Below are 19,641 nucleotides of genomic sequence, written 5' to 3'. Positions count from 1 at the left end.
TTTAAAGCGCTTTGGAAGTTCATTTTTTTTGCACTCTCCCTGGTCCTTTTTTTAATTTTAAGGATTTTAGTATAATTTTTGATATTTTATAGATTGTTTTCTCTTTTTTCCCTTTTTTTCTTTTTCCTATTTCTTTTCTTCTTTCTTTCTTCTTTTTTTTCCTTTTTAAGAATTTTTTTTAATGCTTATGTCATATATATTTTATTATTAACTATTTTATAAGTTGTTAAAATTTGTTTAGGTTTCTTAAAATTTTAACTAAGCTTATATTCAGCTCTGGGAAGCTCGGGGGGGGGATGGAGGGGGTGGTTTGGGAGGGGTTGGGTGAGGGTTGTTTTTTTTTGTTTGTTCGTTATTGTTCTTTTTTTGTTATTTGTAAAAACCTTTAAAAATTCACAATAAAAAAAATACATACTTTTATAATTAAAGTTATATGCAGACATAAATATATAAATAGTAAGATTATGCACACACACAGAGATACACACACACCTTGTGCCTTAATTTCTTTGGCTTATTATATCTTGCTCCCTTTCTGCACTTTAAATGAAGTTAAAAGGAAATGCACTTTATATATCTATATACTAGGACACAGCTAATACTTCATTTTTACTTCATTGTTTTACCAGAGGAAAACTGTTTTTTTTCAGGAGTATATAATCCATTGCTTGAAATGGCATTTCTGGTTTCCACAATAATATAGAATTACATCTCATTTGATTTTTTTTAAAAAATCTGCTAAGTGAAACAAAATATACTGCACTATTAGAAAAAAATTCTTTGATCAACATTTCACTGCATGAAAAACCAAGTCATACATATAAGGCTGAAAACTATCTAAATGCAACAAGCCATGTATAGCATGTTTAAGGAACAATATGCAAAATTTCTGTATATAGTTATTAGTCAACGTACGAGAGTAGGAAAACCAGGAGCATTAAATATTATACAACATTAGACAGCCAAATATATTATAGTTTAAATGTCAGGGAAGGAATTAATCTAGAAGCCTAAGAATCCTGTTTTGAAATTTTACCAGTATAATTCAGTATGTAACCTTCAGGACTTTGTTTACCCAATTGCAATACCCCACACTGTAACAATCACTGCAAGGGGTGATTGTTAATATTTTCAAGGACTGATTGAAAATTGATGTTATTTTTCCCCAAGTAATTGCTGACAAACTGAATATTTCTTACATAATTGATATGACAAGCTTTTGTGTAGAAAGAAATTAGCATCATAAGATACCAAGAGCTAACAGATCTCTGAGAAACAAACCCTGGATTCCTTGGAAGAGGAGGGCAGGGCTGTTCACTGGATTAAATACGGATACACACATCTAAGACCTAACTAACAACTAACCTTGTAATCTTTCCCTTTTCACTTCTACTAGCTCATATCATCATCATCATCTTGCCTCCTCTTTATCCAGGTTCATCTCTTTTTTCCCCTCTCCTCCTCACAAAAACTCACTAGTTGCAACAGCTTCCATTTCTTGAAAGTGGCTGGTTTGTTTGCAAAAGAGGCTGACTGATACTTGCAGATGGGTTCAACTGATTTTGTAAACAGATAAGCTTTGAGAGGCAAATCATTTTGTTTAATTGATTATTAATTGATAGGATTTCAAGTGAAATAACATAGACTAAGCATATTACATGTGGAAATAAAAATCACTGTTCATTTATTTTATTTTCAAATATTACTCATATAATATTTGAGCCGAGGTTTTCCCCTGAACAATAAAGATGCAAACAATATATAACCATTTTTTTAAACTGGGTTTTTCAAAAACATATTTCCCCAAAATGTCAGTCAGTAGGTAAATGCTAGCAATTATTTTGCTATGTCTATTTAACTGGTTAATTGTTCTGTCAGGAAGTTTCTCCTTAGTTCTAGGTTGCTTCTCTCCTTGATTAGTTTCCATCCGTTGCTTCTTGTCTTGCCTTCGGGTGCTTTGGAGAATAGCTTGACTCCCTTTTCTTTGTGACAGCCCGAGTTATTGGAAGACTGCTATCACGTCCCCCCTCATCCTTCTCTTCATGAAACTAGACATACCCAATTCCAGCAACCATGTTTTAGCCTCCAGTCCCCTAATCATCTCTGTTGTTCTTCTCTGTACTCTTTCTAGAGTCTCAACATCTTTTTTACATCGTGGCGACCAAAACTGGATAATCCTATCAATTAATAATCAATTAAACAAAATTATTTGCCTCTCAAAGCTTATCTGTTTACAAAATCAGTTGAACCCATCTGCAAGTATCAGTCAGCCTCTTTTGCAAACAAACCAGCCACTTTCAAGAAATGGAAGCTGTTGCAACTAGTGAGTTTTTGTGAGGAGGAGAGGGAAAAAAAGAGATGAACCTGGATAAAGAGGCATGATGGTGATGATATGAGCTAGTAGAAGTGAAAAGGGAAAGTATGGCCTTACCAAGGGATTGTAAAGTGGTCTTAATACTTTATGTGATCTTGATTCTATCCTTCTGTTAATGCAGCCCAGCACTGAGTTGGCTTTTTTGGTAGCTGCAGCACACGACTGGCTCATATTTAAGTGATTTACCACTAGGACTCCAAGATCCATCTCACGGTTACGACTATTGAGCAAGGTACCACCTATACTATACCTATACATTTGGTTTTTCTTGCCTAAATGTAGAACCTTACTTTTTTCACCATTGAATTTCATTTTGTTAGATAGCGCCCAGTGTTCAAATCTGTTTAGATCAGCGGTTCTCAACCTGTGGGTCGGGACCCCATTTGGGGTCAAACGACCATTTCACGGGGGTCGCCAAACGCAGTCCGCCATTTTTTCCCCTTTTCCTTAGCTGTGCTACTCCCTTTTATTCTATTGGCTTTTGAAAGCCAATAGAATAGACTCTCTTGAATAGAGTCTAATTCTATTGGCTTTCAAAAGCCAATAGGAATTGTCCAGGCTGTCTCTGCCCTGCTGAGCCCGCCAAAAGTCCCATTCTGCAAATGGTGCTGCAAGTTGTCTGCAGCGAAGGCGAGCTGTCTGGAAGTTTCCACTCCTCCCTGCTGAGCAACTACTAAAAATGTAAGTAAAAGAGGGCCAGGGGTGGGAGGTGGGAGGCCGGCGGGTGCAGGGAGGGTTGCTGGCCCGCGTGGGGCCCGGCGGGTGCCTTACCTCCCTTGGGCTGGGCCAGCTGGTGGCCCAGCCGGTGGTTGCCCTGCGCCATCGCTGCCCCTTGCCAGTTACGCCTCGGCCGGCGCAGGACCACGCATGTGCGGCGCTCCCGGGCAGGGAAAGTCCTTGACTTACGACCAGTTGGGTAGTCCTCGACTTACGACCGGTTGGGGGTCGCGGCATTAAAAAGGTGGAGAACCACTGGTTTAGATCCTCCTGTATCTTAAGCCTATCTTCTGGAGTGCTGGGTATTCCTGCCAGCTTGGCGTCGTCTGCATCTATCCCCTCGTCCAAATCGTTAATGAAGATGTTGAAAAGCATTGGGCCCAGAACAGAGCCCTGGGGCACCCCACCACACACTTCCCTCCGTGTAGATGCAGTTCCATTGAGGATCAGATGCTGAGTACGGCCAGTCAGCCAGTTATGAATCCATCTGGTGGTGATGTTGTCTAATCCACAATTTTGGCAATCTTAACAATTTCACCTATCTGCAATTGACAAATGGAAATCAGACTTCAATATCTGCGTAAGGTTGTTCATGTATTTGCAATTGTGATTTATTTTTGGTTATTTGTGCATAAACATTTTTAAAGAGTTAGGATAAGGTTGGTTGTGTGGTATAACTGTATTTGCTCACATACCCAGTCTTTCAATTCTTTTAATAAATAGTCAAGTTATTCTAAACAACGGGGGTAAGTGAAGCAAGAATGCCGCATACAAATGGGTTGGTTCAACAATATTGGTTAGAACAGAGCAAGGAGAAATGAATGTAGGCACTCTACATTGGGCAGACAACTATGTTGGCCCATAGACTCCACAATCTAGACACTGAATTCCAACAAACTCAAGGGATTGTTATTTATGACCTGATTATCTATAAGTTTACACTGGCACAGAACTCCTGCAACTAATGCTGCTGATATTGAAATAGGTTTATACATTCCCTAATTGAGAATTTAATTTTGGGTTGTTATAGACTGATAAGAATTATGTGTAAGACTACTTAATTGCTTTGCTAATCTGTTTTCTAGTGCAAATTAACTAGTTGAAAAAAAAGAGTTCTGAAAGGAAATATAGATAGTTCTCCACTTACAACAGTAGTGACCATCTGAAGTTACCATGGCATTGAAAAAGTAACATGACTTTTTCACACTTATGACCATTGCAGGATTCCTATGGTCATGTGATCAACACTTTGCCACTGGAATGAATGTATTTATGATGGTGCACTATCCTGGGGTCATTGCAACAAAGTCAATGGGGAAACAAGATTCACTTAACAACTGCAATGATTCATTTAACAACTGTGGCAAGAAAGATTGTAAAATGAAGCAAAACTCATTTAACAATTGTCTTGCTTAGCAACAGAACCTTTGGGCTCAATTGTGGTCGTAAGTCAAGGATTACCTGCATTTTATGGCTCAAGTCTGTAATAAGCTACTCAGCTTCCTAAAGTCATTCCCACATACCTTCTTCACATGTGCTAAAGTTAGCGCTCTAAACTTTTGAAGCACAATATGAAAAGCAGAACTGTAAATTTTATTAAGTCCTATTGGCCAACCAAATTTGCAATATTCCCTAGAGAATAGAGAATTATTAATAAAGAACTAGAGGAACGCCCTAAGAATTACTGGAAATATTTTAATCAATATTGTGCTCATTTCATTTTGTCAAACTGTCAGAAGAATAAGCAAATAGTATTTAAGAAACATTATTTAACATTAGAGTATTAGAGAACAATTCTGTAAGAATTTAATACTAGAATTGTCAGTTGTCATGCAAGTTTTCATGACATCAGACACAAGAGTAACCAGCAAATCTGTTGTATAAGACAACTGAGCTGCAACGGAAGAGGAATACTTAAACAAAGGACAACATAACTCTCTTAAATATTAGCCATGAAGCACCTGCCACAAAATACCGAAGCATGCTCTTCAATGAGCAGAAAACTCAGTTTTCTAATTTTGCTAAAGAACAAAAGCATCCTAGCATTACAAGGATAAGAAACAGACATTTTGACAGAGCAAAAATACAACTTCTCCTTTCAAAGGAAAAGAATCTTTGAATGCAACAAATCAGTTGGCAATCTACCTGACATAACAAACTCGATTTCAGGACCCAAACTAAACTAATCAAGTTCTATAAATATATGCCCAACTGCAAATCAAATTATTTAATTTTCAGGAATTAGAATAATTCAGTTGTGATATGAAAGACATTTCTACACTGGAGACAATGACCTGAAAAAATAAAGATAAGGATACAAAAAAAAGTTGTGCTACAGTTTTAAAAATACAAAAATACAATGAAAAGCTTTATGAGGCAAATTACACTGTATAGATATGATTTAGAATAGGAAGTTAGTGCTGAAAGGCATTTTTTCCATGTTTAAAATAGAAAGTGTTTTTGACTCCATGTAAGCTTTGTATTAATATTTATCACATGTTCCTAAAACTGAATACTTATTTTTGTCAAATCCAATTTTCAGATTCAAAGCCACAAAATCCATCAATTATGCAAAATGTGAAAAAGAACCTGTATGTAGTAGGAACAATATGCAACATTTTTAGTTAATACTCAGCATACAGAACATATGTACAAAGTTTACCAATATGAAACATCAAGATTTAGCAAGGAAATCACTACTAAATCAACTCCTCCAAAAAGGTAAGCTGTGTTTACAATTAGATCAGAAGTATAATAGTCCATCCTTCTACATTTATGATTATCTATAGAAAACGTTTAAGATGTTAAAAATTTATGCACATATTGATGTAACAGAAGCATTTGTTCTTTTATAGAAATTGAAGTGATGGAAAAAGAAAACTAAGGATACCAACACATGCAGGTTGCTAGCTTTGCTAATTTTCACTGCAATTTCTAGACAGATAATAGTACAAGAAATTCTCAAGCATCAAGAAAAAGAGAAAACCTAATTACCATTAATTACTTCTGCTTCTTACACTAATGATTAAATCTACCTCAACATACTAGTATACCAAGTAGTATAGTACGGAAGCATGTTTATCAACCAATCACTTGGGATAAGATGGTTACCTTTAGTAACAGTATTTGGACCACAAGATCAAGTATTTCTGCTTCATTTGTCATGGGTTGTAAAACTAGGTTGGGACCCGGTGGTGGGTCATAAGCAAGAGGGGGGGGTCACCACTTTTGGAAGAAAACTACCAGGCTTGCCAAAGCAAAGGAAGGTCTCAATCCAAACTAGCTCTGGCCTTGGCTCCCCCATTTGGTCCATGAGCAGAGGGAACAAGTGCTGACAGCACCCCTAGTCCTCCCTTGGCTCGGCCCTCAGTCTCTGGCTTCTCATGCTGCCTATAGGGCTGGCATATGTCTTCTTGCCTAGCCCTCACACCAAGCATTCATGGCTTTTGTTCCTTGGAAAGATCCAGACGTCCTCCCCTGACTTTTGGGGTGCTGCTGCTGCACCGTTGAAGAATACCAGACTAAGCCATGCTTTTTGTAGCGCCAAAAAGCAAAACCAACAAGCGAGATTAAGCCTCATTAAGGACTAGTACCCCAACAGGCCCAGATCCAAGGGGGCAAGGTCACGGGGCAACCACAATGAACGGTTTTCATCATCTGAGAGCGTTTATTCTTTGGATCCGTTTATGGGGCCACCCAAAACCCCTGAAAACCACCTCATCCCAAAGGAAAGGCCCGGAGGGAAGCCCGAGCGGAGCAACGGGAGAAGCCTCTCTTCGGCCGGCCAAAGCAGCCCGAGGAGGCGCTTCTCGTCCCGCCCACGCAACCCTCCAGCTGCTGCCCGCGGCCCCGCTCGCTTTCTCCCCGCGTTACCTCAGGAGCCATTGAAATCTGGCACCCCGGTTGCGGAAGGGCCGCGGCGGTCTGAACATCCAACGCCGGCCAAAGCCGAAGCCCCCCGACGGGTACTCGGGGCAGAACGGCCTCCGCCAATGCAGCACCCACAGCCCGCTAAGCGAGCCGCGGCGAGGCCCGTCGCGCCCGACCGGCTGCAGCCACGCGGGGCTCCTTCCCGCAGGGCCTCCTCACCTGCCCCGCCGAACTGGCTGCTCCCCAGCGTGGTGGGCCGGGCCTTCCCGCGGTTCACGGGCGGCGAGAACATCTGCAGCAGGGAGAGAGAGAGAGAGAGAGAGAGAGAGACGCGGCTCCTCAGCGGGATTGCGCGGCGGGCCCGGGGTGGGGAGCCGCCCCCGCCTCCCGCAAAGGGCCTACCGCGCTGAAGTCCAGCAGGTCGCTCAGCTCCTTGTCGGTACCGATGGCGGCCAGGCGCTGCTGCTGCTGCTGCTGCGAGTTCATCTTGGCCTCCTCCTCCGCCGCCTGCGGGACGGGCGCCGACCGTCAGCAGAGAGGCCGCCCTCGCCCCGCCGCCCGTTCCGAGGGCCCCCGCGGCGGCTGGGCCGCGAGAAGCGGGCAAGGCGGCCGCTCCGCTCCGCCCCAGCCGGGGCCACCTTCCTCTTGCAGCCCGCCCGCGGCCCTGGCGGAAAGCGCAGCCTCCCCAGGCGAGCTGTCGAGATGCCGAAGAACCGCCACGTCGCGCCGACCGCCCGGGATCCATCCGCGCGGGGCGGGGCTTGGCCTTGCCCCGCCCACGGCCCCGCCCACCGCCGGCCCGCCGCGGCGCCAGCAGTGCAGGAGAAGGGCTGGCGGGGCCGCTGTCCAGGGCGGCGGCGAAGAAGCCGCGGCAAAGAGGCGACGCCACCGAGACCGGGCCTGCGGCGGGCAAGGGTAGGGGAGGCGCCGTTCTCCCGCATGCAGCCGAGGCCAGGTCTGCGCCCCGCGGAGGCTGCCGGGCGCCTTGCCAGACTCGGGGGCCTTCCGTGGTGCAGCCGCATCGAGGGTCCCGACCTCTTCAGGAGCTGCCGTGCTCCCCTCGCCCCCCCCCCGACCGCATTGCGCGCTGATCTCTGCCCGGAGCGATCGCGGCGAGGGGCGGCGGCGGCCCTCAGGCTGGACCTCTTGGGCGCCCCAGAGAGCCCCCGCCCTGCCGCGCCTGCGTCGCCTGCCCCGCCCCCGCGCTCTTCGGGAGCCTCCTCGCAGGCCCGGCCAGCTGAGGGTGGGGGAGGGGTCCCTGTTTCTACGGACGCCCTTCGACCGCGCGCGGGAAACAAAGAGCAGGCGCGGCGGTTCGCATGCCAACGTGCTGGGGCCTCGCAGGTTGGGCGCGCGGGAAGTTGCCGGCTGCGTCGCTCCTACTAGCCGCCTGCCGGACCGGCCAGCGCCTCCGCCGGGTTCCCCGAGCGGTCCGGGAGGGACGCGGTCCGGGCAGATCGGCCACGTGGGGCGCCTGAGGGGGAGGGCCTCCGCGCGTCCCGCCCTCCGCCCTGCTGCTGCCCCCGGTAAGCGCTCCGCCGCCGCCCCGCGCGGTCCGGCCGGGGGAGGGCGCCCGGGCGGCCCCGCCATCTTGGATGGAGCGCGGCCTCCTCCCGCCGCAGTGAGCCCGGTCGACGGGGCCGTCGTCGCCCGGGAGGCTCGGGGAGTAACGGAGAGGGTGCTCCCGTTTCCCCAGCAGGGCCGCGGCCGCCGTAGCCCTGCCGGGACGGGAGCGGCGGCCCCTTGGGTCTCCCGGGTGAATCGGCGGGGAAAGCGAGGCGGGCGAGGGCGCATGTGTTGGCGGGAGGATCGGGGGCACGGTTTCGTCCAAGCCAGAGCCTGGATGGGAAGGCCCGGGAACTCCCCGGGAAAGGGAGGGGGCTGAACGGTGCTTGCAGGCAGCGGGCTTCCCTCCGAGTGACCCCGGAAGGGAAGGGAACCGCCCGCGGAGGCCCCTCCGCGCACCGCTCTTCCCCCGAGATGATGGGGGAAGGGAGCAGGGAAGGCCGAGTGGCTCCCTGCCGCCCCCCCCACTGCTCCCCTCTGCCCGAAGGGCTTTCCTGGAAAATCCTTTTGCTCTTAGGATGATTGGCGCTGCCTCTTATAATGTCGAACTTTCTTATTGGTAACAGTTGTGTTATCTGTTAAAGTCACTGGCTTTCATGATTCCGAACCCCCAAAACTTTTTTACACTCTAGGTTAAAGCATGGTCTGCTGGATTGAAGCAGAGAAAATAGCCTTTGGGTTTCTTTTTGTGAAGATGCAGCCATTGGCATCTGCTGCGGGCCATCTGTGCCCTTTCTTGGCCTGCCTGTAGTTGGGCAAACCAAAGCTTTAAGCAAGGAGTGCAACCATGCCAGAACCAGGGCATCTTTCCGGAACAGAACAGCTGGTGGGCACTCATGACAGTGGTCTGTTCCACCTGCTACTATTTTCCCTCTCTAGTTCCACAATGGCAGAGCTTTTCATGGAATGCGAAGAGGAAGAGCTTGAACCCTGGCAACAGAAAGCAAACCCCATTGTTGTTGATGACGACGACGATGATGACGAGCCTATCTTTGTTGGGGAGTTCTTGAGCTCCAAACCAACCAATACCTGTAAGGGGCTGTTTTGAACTGGGGGGGCACACAAGGGGAAGAAGAGCAAGCTTCAAGGTTAGTCACCGCAGGCTGCCTTGGAGTTGCTAATAGGCCAGTCAAGCTTAACTTGCATGTCTGTCCTAAACAGGTTGACTCAAAAATCCTGTTGACTGGCAGGAATCAGCATAAATGTATTGTAGTTAAACTGAGATAATTGGTTACGGTGCTGTTGGATCCCTTCTTGGAACAATTGCTGGAATTCTGCAGCTTCTTTCAGGAATGAGAAGACTGCAAACCTTTTAAGAATTAGTGCAACTTCACAGTGAGATGTTATTTTCCTTCTCTAGGGTTGTATTGATAAATTCCCTTGAGCATATTTTCCTCCTCCTTTGTTTTCTGAAAGCAGCAATGATCATTTTTTAACAGATATATTGAACAGAGTTAACACGAATTCATCACGAGTTGGAGTGCAGAATGGTGCCCCCAAAAGAGGTATGATGTTCTCCAGTGATGCCAAACGTTGACGTCTCTGAAAGCTTCTGAGTCTAACTGTAATTTTTTGTTTCCTGCTTCTTGTGGCAGGTGCTGTGGCTGTTTCTCCAGGGTTTCACTCTTCAGGCAGACCTGCAACTAGTACCCTAGCTGTTCAGCCACAGCCACGCATCAGCAGCATCTCAGGATCGTCTCAGGTCTTGCAGAAGCCACTTTCAGAATGTTCGTCACCGCAGGAAGCTAAACCCAATGCTGGGATCTCCCAGCCTGTCAATATATCTGCCCCTACCCAGTCCTTGTCACGGAATCTCCATATTCCTACGTCAGCGCCATCTACGTCCAGGCCGGTGGCCACCGTAACAGCACAGCCTATTGCACTGAACCGGGTAGGTTTGGAGCTGCCCCATGTACCAGCAGCCACAGTCCCCCAGCCTGTGAGTACTGCTGTTGCTGCTGCTTGCCGTGTCCTGGAGATAATTGTGTTCTGAGCCCCGAGGACTCTGGGCCAGTCGGAGTCCCTCTGGGGCTTTGGAAAGGAGAAGGACCTGGCAGAAAGTGCATCTTGTCTGAATGGAGCACTTAAAAGAGTAAACGTGGGTGCTCCGTGTGTGAATCTTTTGAAGTGTTTCTACAGCAGAGGTATCAAACTGCCAGCCCAAGGGCCGCATGCATCACAAAGAAACCACGGCCACCCCATTGCTGGCAATGGCAAAAAAGCCGCGACACGTGATGTTGCGAGTTTGACACCCTTGTTCTACAGCAACAGAAAATTGCTGTAGAATCAAAGAGTCCTGTTGCTGAGTTATTGAACGCATCCTCCACAGGTGACCCCAGATAGAACTTCGGGCCTGACCTTTGGCGTAAGGCAGAATTCAGGAGGGTCACAATACCAGAGTGGATCACCCATGAACATGGCAGGTGTGTCCAAGTCAGGTTTTTTATTTTGCTTGTGGTTTGAGGCAAAAAAGGGATTTAAAAAATGGGTGGCCAGGCTCATAATGTTTAGTCGGGGACTGAAGGGTCCTTGGTGCCCTCTGAGCCTGGGGGTTTTCTTGGAGAAGTTTCATTAGCCAGCTAGGTAACTTGATTGGTACTGGTAAGGAGTGGGGTTTGCTCTTAGGGACCATCAAATATTGTGTGAACATCTAAGGAAAGCTGAGTGCATATCTCAGAGTAATGCTCTTCTTGATAGCAATAGCTTTGAAATAAGGCATGGAGGGGCTTCCTAGCATGGGAGCCCTGCTGAACAAGGTAGGTGTGGCTTCTGAGAAAAGATGACTTGGATTGCAGCATGAGCTGTGTCTGTGGATTGATTTTATGCATTTATGCATGATGTGGGGTTTGAGAGACTGAGAAGTAATGGCTATAAAAGGCTACTTACATTTAAATTTTAAAACATTTCTAGGCTTGTCCAAGCGTCCCTCCGCTTCTGAAGCCAGTAGTATCATTCCCAAAAAGGCCAAGGCTAATGAAACAGGCTCTGAGAGTGAGTCACCTCTCCTCTCCTCCGTTAAACCTCCAGATGACCTGGTCCTCCATGAAAAAGGTAAGAACATGCTGGATGTCCTGTTTGGGAGGAATCTTGTCTGAAGGTGTTTTAAAGACTGCTGTGAAATACAAGCAGGGGAAGGGCATCAAACCTTGTGATCTGAGGGAATCCATGGAAGGCTACATTCATTTCCAGCAATGGTCAGATGGATTAAAGGATGCCTTTGGATAATGAATTTAATGTATCTGCCTCACATATTCAAACACACATTAAATAATAATATATCCCATTCTCTTTTTCCACAGACGCTGCTTCAAGTAATATTAAGAATGGAGCCCCTTTTCCACAGGCATGCCCAAAATGTAATATTCATTTTAACCTTTTGGAGCCTTTGAAAAATCATATAAAGGTAAATATATTTGGGATGGAAGTAAGACATGGTTATAAATGTAACCTTGAATCACTTGGTATTTCTAGACATGATAAAATCTAGGGCTGTTTTATTCAGTTTTATTTCAGTATTTAAATTGTATATAAGTAAAGATGACTGCATTTTCTTGTGGTTTTTAAAGGTTTCTCCCATTTGCCTTTCACATATACCATTTAAAATAACTTGTTTAGCTGCCACATTTTTGTCTGAGATGAGTATGTGTTCCCACTCCAGAGATAATGCACACTAAATTCACTCCTGAACTTCCCTAGCTGAAATAAGTCTCAGATGAAATTCAAGAGTGGAAAATTCTTTGAAACCTATTTCTTCTTTGTGATTTTTCTGTCTTGATTGTAGAGATTTCTTTGTGACATTGTGTTCTGTTTGCACCCTTACTGGTCTTAATTTTCAGCCTGTTTTTCCTCAATCAGGAATAATTTCCTTTCATGGTGGTATATTAATTTGTTAACTGTGAATTTGGGGTTATCAGTATTTATGATAAATACTGATGATATTTTTTTAATAGTCTTCTGAACTCAAGATATCTGATTTTGCTAGATATTTTGATTTGAAGACATCTTGATTAACTTCTTTGCTGTTCTTGACAATTCAGCAAATGCCTTTGTTCAAAATTCATGCTAGTTGTTGGCCTTTTCAGTATTGCTGTCCTGAAATGGTGCATGCCTTTCCGGGAATAACCAAAATGGATTGCTCAGGTATATCACCTAAAATTGCTGAAGCAGAAAAAGGAAAATTGATCATGTTGGTTAACGACTTCTATTACGGCAAGCACGAGGGGAACCTCCAGCAGGTGCGCCAGGAGCAGAAGACCCACACGACTTTCAAGTGTGCCAGCTGCATGAAAGTCCTCAAAAGCAACATCAGGTATTTATAGTGTGGAAGAGGCACAGCTCTGACATGGGAGCTTAGGGGCAGCCAGAGTGGAGGCCTAAGCATTACCTTGCTTCATGTGTCGTTCTTGTTTATTTTTAATTTTAGCAGAGCTGATTTTGCATTCCTTCAAAGAGTTCTGCTAAATAAATCCAAACGAATCATAGCCGAGAATTGAACAGATCTAAATATTAACAATTAAGGTGGATATGTTTGGAGAATCAAAAGGTTCTGCCAATTGCCAGGTCTCAAAGAGAATGGAAGTTGAATCCTCCATAATTGGAGTGCCAGAACCCCTTTGGCTGTCCAACCTTGGGGCCTCCTGACCTTTTTGGTTCATACCTGGAATCTTTTAAGTCTCTCTAGTTTTCATCTGCAAGTTTTCATCTGCTTCAAATGGATGAGTGATTGTGCCAACATGCTTTAATCTACGTTTTTCTGGTCCTTTGGGTTCCACTCACTTTTGACAGAGGAATTTAACCATTTATTTATGCAAATGTTTTCCCTAGAGCCAGCAGCCAGAGGGGTATCTGTTGACACCATGTGCCAAACAGCAGGCACCTTCTATCCCTTCCTTGGTGCGTGGAATTAAAGGTTTCCCTTTAAAAGCAGCTGCTTGACTTGTGTACTGTTCTTCTTAGATTTATGAATCACATGAAGCATCATTTGGAGCTTGAGAAGCAGAACAGTGAGAGCTGGGAAAGCCACACCACCTGCCAGCACTGCTACCGTCAGTTTCCTACCCCCTTTCAGCTGCAGTGCCACATTGAAAGCACCCACACGCCTCACGAGTCCTCCAGTGAGTTCTTCTGGATGGGAAAGATGGGGAGTGGGTAGGGGGATACGAGATAGTCCATAGACAAGGATCTTGGTAGACTTGTGGCTAAACCAAATTCAGAAGTTCTCAGCGTCTGCACATTGGTGGAGAAAGCAATAATATCAAACGCAGCCTGAACTTTTAAAGTAAATACAGCTTCTGACGTAGATATGATAGTTCAACTAATTAAAACAATTAACCTATCCTATCTATGTGTGAATAATATTCAGGAGTCTACTTTCACTTAGAAGTCAAATTACAGATAGTAATTTGACTTATGACCACAGTTAGGACCGAATCTCAGTCATTAACCAAGAGGTCATGTGACTGATTCATTCAGCAACCGCCATCCTGGAGGATTTTCAGCCCCCTACACTTGTGGGCAGTTTGCACTGGCCTTCCCAGAGCCTCCCACCTATCTGAGGCATCCCACCTCACAGCAACTTCTCCACAGCCTCTCATCTCTGGGGACCAGCTGAAGGAATTCAGCTCCTTTCCATACCTGGACTGGGCTCCTTCAGTGGGATGCAGGGATGTAAATGCGAAGCCCACAAACTGCCGAAATGTGGCCAGAAGGTAATGACCATCTGGGTTATAAAGTGCCCTTTGAGAGTCCTAGCTGAGTCACAGGTGCCAGTTTGGTGTCACTCCAGCATTCTGATTTTTTTAAAACGTTCAGCTGCTGCTTATTTTCTTTTTTAGCTATTTGCAAAATCTGTGAACTCTCTTTTGAAACTGAGCAAGTTCTGTTGCAGCATATGAAAGACAATCACAAGCCTGGGGAAATGCCTTATGTCTGCCAGGTACTCCCCCCCCCCTTTTTATGTGCACATGTTTGTCTATGTCTTCTTGTTCCTAAGAAGAGATGCTAGAAGTAAATATTCCCCTCTTCCTCTTTATATTGATATTTAGGTTTGCAATTACAGATCGTCAGCATTTTCGGATGTGGAAAAACACTTCAGATCCATTCATGAAAACACAAAGAACCTGCTTTGCCCATTTTGCCTTAAAGTTATTAAAATTGGGGCACCTTATATGCACCATTTTATGAGGCATCAGGTAACATTTGTAACCTTTAAGGAAGGTAAGTGGGGAGCAAAGAGTAGTGGACACCCACCCCATAGTACTTCCTCCCCCCCCCCCACGGAACATGGCTGTCATGCTGCTCCCCCAGCTGCCTGTCCTGTGCAGCGCCTGGGGCTGCTGCCCATCTTGCCTAGCGGCCTGCCCAGGAAACCTTTGGGCATGGCTAATGCTGGGCAAGGCACTGACTATGGCTGAAGTGCAGGAGGCTTCAGGGAATATGGCTAAGAGGCGTTTCTGGGAAGACAACAGGACTCCTCCTTTTCTAGCAAAGAACGGGGGATGAGAGGCTGTCGTGCTTTCCAGCTTAGTTGAATGTTGAATGTCCTTACTTGTTACTCTGTAGGTGTTGTTGCAAGTGGCCACAATTTTTACACTTTCAGATCCTCTTGCAATGTGGCATTAGACCATTTGTGAATTCAGCATTATTAAAACGTAGCTCAGTGATCTGTCTTATTATTCTGGGATGAACATCCACATACTTATACCTCCGCCTTTTTTTCTTTTCCTAAAGAAAAAAGGAATACATCGCTGTACCAAATGTAGACTCCAGTTCTTGACCTGCAAAGAAAAACTGGACCACAAATCTCAGCATCATCGGACATTCAAAAAACCTGCACAGTTGGAGGGCTTGCCTCCAGGAACCAAAGTAAGTGGGTGGCCGGTGCGTTGTGTGAATAGCCCAGGAAGGTTTTCCCTCGGCCTGTCCAAGAGGTGCCCTCTTCAGCCAGAGGCTGAAGCCAGGGGCTCGTCTGGCCACTCCCTTCGGGGAACAGGACATGGGCTGTGGCCTGAGCGGCCTCTTTGGGAGCCTGTGCTCTAGGAAATGCCTGGTGCTTTTCTTCAGGATGACGATGGTGGTGTCTCATGGAAGAAATAGTTTCTTTAATTTGCTTTTCACTTGTCAATCTGATATCAAAAATCTCTGGATTCTTTTGATCATATCCATTCCCTTCTTTCTGGAGTCTTGCTCTGAGTAGATAAGGGAGTTGTTGCTTGTTACGTAGCAGACTGATGATTGGATTCTAGCTCTTTTTTGGTTTGACAATGAGATCCAGCTAGTCCTGATCTTGTCTCGGAATGTGGCTGTTCTGTGGGTGATACGTGTGGAAGCTGAGGCCTTAGAAAAAAGCATGAATGGAAGAGAGAGAAAGAAACAGTTTGCTTTTATTCTTGCTCTGCTGAAATTGGATGGCTGGTTGGATGGAGAACCTTCAGCCACCCAGCTCCCCTGCAGCGTTCAGAGGACATTGCAGTCTTGTGCTGTGGCTACTTTTTACTTTGCATATTAAAAAAACAAGGATTGCCCAAATTCCTTTTGAAATCCAAGCAAGCAGATCAGCGCTGGCTTTTGTGAGGCAGAGAAAACTGAAAGAGTCTCACATTCTAGGTTACAATTAGAGCTTCTGCTGGATCTCTTCAACCTGCCTCTGTGACAGCGTCCCCTGCAAGCACAAACACGTCCACCTTGCTGTTGTCTCCTGGAACCAAAACAGCAAACAGCAAAGCTCAGAACAAGCTGACTGCTAGTTGCAAGGGAAAGTCCAAGCTGAAGCCGCTGAGCGTGCAGAAGAAGCAGGTCCTGGGGACGAGCAGCTGTGAGGGAAGCAAGAACAGCAGCGGTGGCAGCAGCAGCGGCAGCAGTGGTGGTGGTGGTGGTGGCGGCGGCGGCGGCGGCGGCAGCAGCAGCAAGAAAACAAAGGTTGCAAATACAGCACTAAATAACCTCAGGTAATTCTCAGGGATCAATAGAAGTTATTTAGAAACCTTACAAGCACCTGGGGCTTCTGCAGGTCCAAACAACCTCTGCATCTGGCACCCCCAGTTTAAGCTAAGCAAATCTTACCCAACAACGGCTTGACCTGTGAATTAACTTACTCTTTGATAATTAATTATGACATTGGTTAATCTTAGGTGTCCTGATATTCAAAAATGCATTGAGTGTTACTCAGACATCCGGACTTTTGCAAGTCACTTCCCGGCGTATGTGCGCTGCAGTTTGTGCAGATACGGCACCAGTTGCAGCAAAGCTTATGTGAACCACATGATGGGGTAAGAGACCTTGAGCTTCAGTCTGGTTAAGAGAGACAGAAAGGTTTGAGACAGAAAGGCAAGGCTCCATGCTACCTGACTCCATCACTTAGCCTTCCAGGTAGCAGCTTCTGCCTGGATCAAGTTGCATTGTTTAGAAACAATCAGCTGATGCTCACAGTAAAATAAGGTACCTTAATCCCTAAGTACAAACTGACAAAATAAAACCCCTTGTCTCCCTGACCCAATTCTCTGTTTGGCTGCTTCTGGCTGAATTGCACCATTTGCCCTGAAAGCTGGTGGGAAAAAACACAACTTCTCTGGTATTAGAATACCAGAGGAGGGGCTGCTAGAAACTCTTCTCAGGTGAACCTGGGGCTTTTCTTCATTTCTTGTTAATTGTGTTGGCACAGAATGTGCTCCTTTATATAAGATGCATTACAAACCACATGACCGTAGCTTTTTTAATGTATATTTTATGGTAGAAATAAGTCATTTTTTTCAGGAATTCAACTTAAGGTACTCTGTTTTTTTGTAGCTTTCATAGTGCTCGTCAAACTAAAAGATTTTGGATTTATAAAACGCATTCAGATGAACTGAGGTAACCATCTTCTACTATTTTTTAATTTCAGCTCTGCATTTTTAATAGTGTGCAGTGCCATTCTAGCTGCTTCCCTGGATGTGCAGCATCCTGTGTTCGCTGACACTGTCTAAGTAGTGCAAGACTGTTGGCCCTGGGGCCCTTGTAGGACTATGGGGTTGTGGGGCAAGTAGGGGCCAACAGCTGTCTAGGTATTTGGAGAGCTCAACTCCTTCCAATGGCTTTCTCCCCAGGGGCACCACTGTGGTTTGTCTTAACTGCGATTTCCTGACAGATGTTTCTGGCTTGGACAAGATGGCCACCCACCTTAATGAAAGCCTGACTCATACTTGTCAAGTGATTGTAGAACGTGGTAGGTGTTTGGGGCATTGGCTTCAGATGTTGCAATAAAACACTGGTGTTACCTTGAATATCGAATTCTCTTTTTTTCACTTCTAGTTCCCTTGGATTGCTTCACTCCTGCTGATATTTCTGGGTGAGTTTTTCAAATGTAATTGTTTGGTCAAGTGGATGGATGTGGAGGTTTTCCACCTCTTCCTTATATAGAGGAAGGCTGTGGAAAAGCAAGTTTGCCTGTACTCTAGTTGATTAGATAGGCACATCTCTTTTTTCATGTTCTGTTAACAAGTGTGGAACCTCCCCTCTGTAATGGTGCTTAGGATCCCTCTCTCTAATCTGGACGTTTTGAAAATGGCTGAACGGGGCCAAAGATATTTGCCCTCTGAAAGTGGTAGAGATGGCACAAGTAGTGAGTGACTTCAGTGCTGGCAGACGCTTTGCATCTCGAGGGCTCACTAGCGAAGCCTTTCCTGGCCCAAAGTTGCATTCATGATTAATGATGCGGCTGGTGCCATGCCAGGCTTCAGTGAATTAGATTTAACTTTTCACTGCATCAGCAAAGAAGATACTTGGCAGCAGCAATTTTTTTGAGCAAAACGTCTTTGAAAAGTTAAACTGGGTTACAAAAGCTAATGAATGTACGTGGTTTTATATGAGACGCACCTTTCTCACTATCCATGCAGAGAAATTTCTTAAACAGTAAAAAATAATTTTGGTGATGTGATAAGCTGTTTAGAAGTCAATACACCTGAATAATATATAACTAATCTTGGGTACAGGCCAGGCTTGAAAATTACTACAGAAAAATCTATGCTGTGAGTGACAGATAGGGGTCTTTCCTTTTGGGCGTTCCAGAATAGCCTCCACCAGATACAATGATGAAGCTGAAGGCTCCCCCGTAATTTTGGCTGATCTGTTACAACCACAGAGGTGTGGCGAGGAGGAGGCAGCCATTTGCTTTCCACATCACCCTCAACTTCTCTTGTTTCTTCGCAGGAGCTATGGGCTAAGCAGATGAACATAGGAGCAGCCTTTTTGCCTGATGTAGCAAAGAACCTGAGATTGGCAAAAGCAGCCACCCAGGGGCCCAACTGAGGCGCTCTAGGCTGTCCCTTTCCTGGTCTTTCTTTGCTTCTGTGCCTTGCAACTCTGCTCTACTGCAGGAGGATCTGTCCCAGAGAGACAAGGCGGAGGTGGTGAGGCCCCTTGCCTTGAAGGTGCAACCGGGCCCCCCTCCTGCTTCTTGGGGAAAGGATGCACAGGGGAGGAGGTGTGGCTAGACCTCTCTTCTGGCTTGAGCTTGCAGTGGAGTGGGACACTTCTTAGGTGGGGTTACCAGCAAAGTGCAGCTTGCATTCTTCCCTTCCATCGCAAGAGAATACAGAGACATTGTACTAAAGGTTAAAAACAGTTTTGATTCATTCCCAAAGCAGCAGGTTTTGTGCACTCCATCTACTTAAATACACTGAGACAAATATCCCAGATATTCACATCCTCCTCCTCCCTTCCTCAGAGTAGAGGGCAGCCACAAAGAGTAGGGAGCACTATACCAGTTCTGGTCACCTTGACCAAACACTGGTAAGAGTCAGATAACAGATAGGGTTCCATGGAGGTGTTTGGTGGGAAGTGAAATAATCAATTAACTCCTAATGAAGATTTTCAAAAGTAGTGTTTTCACTTTAGTTTTAGACAGTGTATTATCAACATTAAGCTAACCAGTGTTTTCTCTTTTAGCCTAGCAAAGGATGCATTATTGAAAAATGAAATTGAAGAAAAGTCAGAGGTAGTCCCCTTTTTTTGTCTTAAAACTTTTGTATAGCCATATCTATTGAAAGTTTTCAGCAGATGTGTAATTTCAGCCATAATGATAACTATTAGATAATAGCTTTCAGATGTTTTTTTTTTCAAATTTTCAGATGAGAGGCTTT

General features: G+C 45.5%; 2 protein-coding genes across 15 annotated transcripts in view; one reads left to right on the top strand and one right to left on the bottom strand.

Annotated features, from left to right (window-relative positions):
* The window catches only part of TCF12 (transcription factor 12), a 111,142-nt gene extending 103,636 nt beyond the window's left edge, over nucleotides 1-7,506 (bottom strand). For all 5 annotated transcript variants that reach the window (XM_039339968.1, XM_039339969.1, XM_039339970.1 and 2 more), the window contains exons 1-2: nucleotides 7,364-7,506; nucleotides 7,181-7,253 (exon numbers count right to left, since the gene is read on the bottom strand). In XM_039339968.1, the coding sequence (XP_039195902.1) occupies nucleotides 7,181-7,253; nucleotides 7,364-7,447 (157 nt within the window). In that variant the 5' untranslated portion in view covers nucleotides 7,448-7,506. The remainder of the gene's footprint in view (nucleotides 1-7,180; nucleotides 7,254-7,363) is intronic.
* The window catches only part of ZNF280D (zinc finger protein 280D), a 16,098-nt gene continuing 3,832 nt past the window's right edge, over nucleotides 7,376-19,641 (top strand). For 2 of the 10 annotated variants that reach the window (XM_039339954.1, XM_039339963.1), the window contains exons 1-18: nucleotides 7,376-7,876; nucleotides 9,407-9,558; nucleotides 9,967-10,032; nucleotides 10,123-10,418; nucleotides 10,857-10,950; nucleotides 11,438-11,578; nucleotides 11,827-11,930; nucleotides 12,610-12,836; nucleotides 13,484-13,641; nucleotides 14,362-14,462; nucleotides 14,572-14,718; nucleotides 15,257-15,391; nucleotides 16,133-16,473; nucleotides 16,657-16,794; nucleotides 17,312-17,374; nucleotides 17,608-17,726; nucleotides 17,813-17,849; nucleotides 19,448-19,496. In XM_039339954.1, the coding sequence (XP_039195888.1) occupies nucleotides 7,407-7,876; nucleotides 9,407-9,558; nucleotides 9,967-10,032; nucleotides 10,123-10,418; nucleotides 10,857-10,950; nucleotides 11,438-11,578; nucleotides 11,827-11,930; nucleotides 12,610-12,836; nucleotides 13,484-13,641; nucleotides 14,362-14,462; nucleotides 14,572-14,718; nucleotides 15,257-15,391; nucleotides 16,133-16,473; nucleotides 16,657-16,794; nucleotides 17,312-17,374; nucleotides 17,608-17,726; nucleotides 17,813-17,849; nucleotides 19,448-19,496 (2,838 nt within the window). In that variant the 5' untranslated portion in view covers nucleotides 7,376-7,406. The other 8 variants (XM_039339965.1, XM_039339964.1, XR_005556340.1 and 5 more) reach the window with 7 other exon arrangements.

The sequence above is a fragment of the Crotalus tigris genome, unplaced genomic scaffold (genome assembly GCF_016545835.1).
Source record: "Crotalus tigris isolate CLP2741 ecotype Arizona unplaced genomic scaffold, ASM1654583v1 scf7180000017741.1442986301:2390832, whole genome shotgun sequence".
In the NCBI taxonomy this organism is placed as follows: domain Eukaryota; kingdom Metazoa; phylum Chordata; class Lepidosauria; order Squamata; family Viperidae; genus Crotalus; species Crotalus tigris.
The sequence above is the reverse complement of the archived record's forward strand: the minus strand, read 5'-3'. Positions and strand labels throughout refer to the sequence as shown.